Source organism: Saprolegnia diclina (genome assembly GCF_000281045.1).
Source record: "Saprolegnia diclina VS20 unplaced genomic scaffold supercont1.5, whole genome shotgun sequence".
Taxonomy (NCBI): Eukaryota; Oomycota; class Saprolegniomycetes; order Saprolegniales; family Saprolegniaceae; genus Saprolegnia; species Saprolegnia diclina.
This window is the reverse complement of record NW_008246072.1, coordinates 660,434-664,512: the sequence shown is the minus strand read 5'-3', so window position 1 is coordinate 664,512 and position 4,079 is coordinate 660,434. Positions and strand designations below refer to the sequence as shown.

The 4,079-nt window shown below is 56.4% G+C and overlaps 2 protein-coding genes across 3 annotated transcripts; one reads left to right on the top strand and one right to left on the bottom strand.

Annotated features, from left to right (window-relative positions):
- Window positions 1-337: 337 nt before the first annotated feature.
- On the bottom strand, window positions 338-2,693 carry SDRG_02276. Of its 2 annotated transcripts, XM_008607854.1 has the most exons (10): window positions 2,526-2,693; window positions 2,411-2,470; window positions 2,247-2,366; window positions 2,075-2,198; window positions 1,886-2,023; window positions 1,739-1,840; window positions 1,586-1,693; window positions 1,422-1,538; window positions 994-1,377; window positions 338-880 (listed from the first exon to the last, which is right to left on the bottom strand). In XM_008607854.1, exons 1-10 carry the CDS (start codon window positions 2,624-2,626, stop codon window positions 623-625), a joined length of 1,512 nt encoding a protein of 503 aa, XP_008606076.1. In that variant the 5' UTR covers window positions 2,627-2,693; the 3' UTR covers window positions 338-622. The 2 variants fall into 2 exon arrangements, with proteins under 2 accessions (XP_008606076.1, XP_008606077.1); XM_008607855.1 differs by having other exon boundaries at window positions 338-1,377; window positions 2,247-2,470.
- Window positions 2,694-3,043: 350 nt separating this feature from the next.
- On the top strand, window positions 3,044-3,873 carry SDRG_02275 (hypothetical protein). Its single transcript, XM_008607853.1, has 4 exons — window positions 3,044-3,244; window positions 3,291-3,462; window positions 3,507-3,588; window positions 3,638-3,873. Exons 1-4 carry the CDS (start codon window positions 3,063-3,065, stop codon window positions 3,742-3,744), a joined length of 543 nt encoding a protein of 180 aa, XP_008606075.1. The 5' UTR covers window positions 3,044-3,062; the 3' UTR covers window positions 3,745-3,873.
- The last annotated feature ends 206 nt before the right edge of the window (window positions 3,874-4,079 follow it).

Sequence of the window (4,079 nt, the reverse complement as noted above, 5' to 3'; positions counted from 1 at the left end):
GTAGGCCAAGAGACCCAAACGCGCGAACGTGGCGACGACCCGTGGACGACGTTGATGGTGCATACTAGGCGCCACCAGTTAGAAGGCGGTCTCAAGGCGCAGATCATGGACAAGGCGCGTATGATCTCCGAGCACGTCAGTCATCCTGCACGAGAACTGCGCACGCACGGGCGAGTCGTCAGTTGGAGTAACAAGGAGCACGTGTTCGAGCAACTGCCCCAATATTGCCCCACGAGTGCTTGCTTCTTGTTCTCTGTTGCATCCCTCAAAGTACCTCGACCGACGCCCGCGCGACCTTGTTGCGCTATTTCTCGTCAACCTCGTACCAATGATATCGCACACGAATATGTGTTTCATCGAATCGACGGAAGATGGCGCTCATCTACTTTTCTTGAACGGGCTCACGTCCCAAAGCCATGCTTGTTGACTCGACACTTTACGTGGGCTTGGCTTGGGGCGAGCTACGGCCGAGACGAACTTGCCTGGATTGAGGCAGGTCGCAAGGTCGGGCCTGTTGTCGCCGACAACACCAGGGCTGTGGCCGCCAAGTGGCCTTGTGGTGCGAGTGGCGCCTGCTCTCACTCTATGGTGTGGTCGATATTCACATTTTCGTCTACTCTATCTACTTTGCCGACGCTTGGAAGCGAAAGTGGTCGAAGAGCGTTCGTGGCGGCGCGGGTTTCTTGATCGGACTCTGTACCGTCGGTTGGGGGATCATCGCCGGCGGCGTCGACTCGACGGCGTCGGTGCTCTCTGGCGTCGACTCTTGGGTCGCCTCTTGGGTCGCCTCTTGGGTCTGGGACGCCTTGAAACTTGGTTTCGGGGCAAAGAAGCGACTGCTTGCCGTGCTCTTGGAGGGCTGGGCTGTCGTCTTGGTTGGCTACACGAACACACAGAAGACATAAGATTCTCCATTGACTAGACGATGATCGACGACAAGTAGGCAAAATGCACCACAATGTACACAAGCACGACACAGATATGGAGACGCACGTGAGTAGGTTTTTTGTACATCCACTTGGACGCGTTCGCATCGGCAAAGCTGAGTGGGAGCTTGCGCTTCATGGTCGACCGCTGCACGAGCGACGACGTGCCTGCCGCCGAGAGCATGCGCGTGAAGGCATTCTCCTTCTCAGCCTCTGGTGTCACAAACATTGCAGGCGCCTTGGCCTGGACCGGTGTCGTCGGCTTTGGCGGGGCCGGCGCACGCGGCACGGCCGAGAACCGCGCCACCATGGACGCTGGAAACAGCGTCTGCGAGATCGGGTCCATGCTCCCATCTGCGATCTGCGCCGCGATCTCGTCGGGAATGATTGGTCCCAGGAAGTCCGTGTCCGTCAACGTCGTCGACAGCAGCGGTGTCAGCGTCACGAGCGTCTACGTAAAATATGTTGGTATGTAAGGAATACTGCTGCTGCAACCTTGGTGCGCGGGTCAAACACGCGCTGGTGGCGAAACGTCAAGCGGGCTTCCTCAACGTCGGCTTCGTACGTGGGCGATATCTTGAGCTTGCTCTCGATGCGAAGCGCCCGGACGACCTAGGCGATGTATGAGACGATGCTTTTAGCTGGGAGAATGCTGGTACCTTGCGCCAAGAGCCGTAGCGCTGGAGGAGACCGTGGGACTTCTTGACGCCGAGGCCTGGGATCGAGGCGACGTAGTCGCAGCCTGACATGATGCACATATCGAGAAACTACAAAGTGTCATGAGACGAGAAGAAGAGAGGATGATGATGTACCATGTCGTCGTTGAAGCCGACAAAAGACAGGCCCTTGTTCTTGGCCAGGTTGGACAGCTGGATCTCGTCCACGTGCCCAGCCTGGTCCATCTTGAAGAGCACCTGAGCAAATCCTATCAGTACTGGGAAAGGCGAGGACGTGCGTACCGTCGAGCAGCCGAATGGAAGGCAGTCCGAGTCCTCGGAAATGACGGCGTCGACGAGACCATTGCGCGCGAGGTACGCCATTTGCGCATCGGCTTCGTACGGGGCGACGACGTACTGTACATTGCGCTTCTTGAGGCACTGGACAAGACAATGTGGTCGGCGATGTCGTCACAGCGATCAGGTGTGTACCTCGATCACGCGGTGGGCCATAAACGGCGAGACGTCGACGGCCTTGACAAAGCACTGCCGGGCCAGATCGTACTTCTTCTGCTGGAGGAACTCGAGGCCGCTCTGGCGGTGCTTGTCTCGCGAGCTACGTGAGCCGTCATGTTGTTGTTGCTTCGCGTGTGGCAGGCTGTACCTTCGGCGCTCGTCTTCCTTGAGCTTCTTCATCGGCAGGTACCCGCCATCAAAGACAATGTACGGGATCACACCACACGTCAGTAGATGTTCGACTCGCTCCATAAAGTACTTGATATACCTAGCGTTTCTGCATGAGCGACGTCGAAGCGCGGTAGAGCGTACTTGTCGGATTCTTGACCTAGGCAGAGCTCTTGGCTGCAGCTGTAGACGCCACGGTGCAGCCTACGGAGGTTGACGCTTCGTCAGGAGGCCGTGGCCATGTCGCTCACGCCTATACCAGCAGTAGCCGTCGACCGCCACCGTCTTCCCGCGGTACTGCCGGAGCGTCGTCGGCGACGTGATCGACTTGAGCTGCGGCAGGAGACCCGAGATCCCCATGCGTGGTATACCCGGTGCTGGACGAAGCGACTTTGAATATTTAAACGCAACCTAAAGCACCTCGCGCTCATTGGCCAAAAAGCGCAAATTGCCTCGTCAGTGGCGTTTGATTGGCGGGTGTTTCCCGCTCAATTCCAAATTTTCCGTCAATAGTGTGAAAACTATATAATAGTGTGATATGAGTGCACCGCGCCACCCTTACGCTACTTAGAACTAGCGCAGCAGTTCAGCTGCAGGCACAACCTCACCTCACGTATTCCTATTACTACCGGTCGTTGTATCGTTTGCTGCTTACAGCGCGGTGTTCTACTCCATTGCCAAGGCTCCTGAAGTCAGAGCGACTAACTCACAGTCGGTGATGCAACGGCTTCGACTAAAACGACCGACTACGACAAACATCCGGATACCATTGTAACGGTCCGCTGCAACGCTAGTCATGACGACAACCTGGAGCTTTGAGCGTGATGGCCGCGGCTACCGGCGTTTGCGAGCCTCGTTCATGGCCAAGTACCTTCTCATGGGTCTCTTCCTCGCCACCGACATGGCGCTGAATGCGTCGGCCGAGTACGTCGACCTCGCAGCGTCCAACAGCATCAACACGGCCGTGAGTGTCATCTTGTGCGTCACCACGACAACGTGTCTGAATTGACGCGACAGTGAGTAGAGCCCAAGCGTTTGTGCAGATCGTCGCGGCCATCGACTTGTTCATTCTACTGGGCATGACATTTCCGTTCCGCAATGGCCTCCTCGGCCTCCTCGGGATGGAATTTCGATCGGTGCTGTACATGCACTTGGTCTACTTTGCCTTGACAACGGCGCTTGGCATCTCCCGCATCGTACGCCATTCATATACTAGTGTGTGACGCATGATTCCTTGTAGTCGATTCTGTCGGGCGGCCGACCGACCGTCGAACTGTGGGACCGCCCGGGCTACTACCTGCTCTCGGTGCTGCAAAAGCTCGGTGCGTCGTACCAGTGGCATCCGTAGCTAATCCTCTCTGCATGGAGTAGCCATGGTGCCCTACTGCCACTTGACGCTGAATGCGCTCACCAAGCTGGGCAGCGCCAAGTTTTACACCAAAGATGCTTGGGTTGCGCTGCACAACCAACTGTTTTAGTTTATTAGAATGCAATGGTCTACGTAAAAAGGGCTATGATAGGGGATAGCGCGACACGACGCCGTAGCCCTATGGAGATGAAAGAACATATTTGTGACGTCGACCCTTGATAATAAAACTTTGACGTGGTCGACTGGACAATCGAAACTGCAGGCCGCGTCGGGACGGCACAAGGCTGCGGGTGGCTGATTTAGACGAGTTTACATCTTATCCAATGTCCAGTGACACTCCTCGAGCGGGCAATAGTGGTGGAGCGTCGTACCAGTCAGTAGAACTGTAGTGGAGCGGGTTATTTTGTGGTTCTGGTGTGGGCTGCAACTCGTGCTTCCGCGGCT

Excerpts from the sequence above, each read along its gene's own strand:
- SDRG_02276 (XM_008607854.1), bottom strand. The coding sequence starts at position 2,626 with ATGGGGATCTCGGGTCTCCTGCCGCAGCTCAAGTCGATCACGTCGCCG. Across the intron at positions 2,471-2,525 it reads GCGGTCGACGGCTACTGCTG|GCTGCACCGTGGCGTCTACA; the intron begins GTATAGGCGTGA and ends CAACCTCCGTAG. Across the intron at positions 1,378-1,421 it reads TGTTTGACCCGCGCACCAAG|ACGCTCGTGACGCTGACACC; the intron begins GTTGCAGCAGCA and ends TATTTTACGTAG.
- SDRG_02275 (XM_008607853.1), top strand. The coding sequence starts at position 3,063 with ATGACGACAACCTGGAGCTTTGAGCGTGATGGCCGCGGCTACCGGCGT. Across the intron at positions 3,245-3,290 it reads ACGGCCGTGAGTGTCATCTT|AGCCCAAGCGTTTGTGCAGA; the intron begins GTGCGTCACCAC and ends GACAGTGAGTAG. Across the intron at positions 3,589-3,637 it reads CTCGGTGCTGCAAAAGCTCG|CCATGGTGCCCTACTGCCAC; the intron begins GTGCGTCGTACC and ends TGCATGGAGTAG.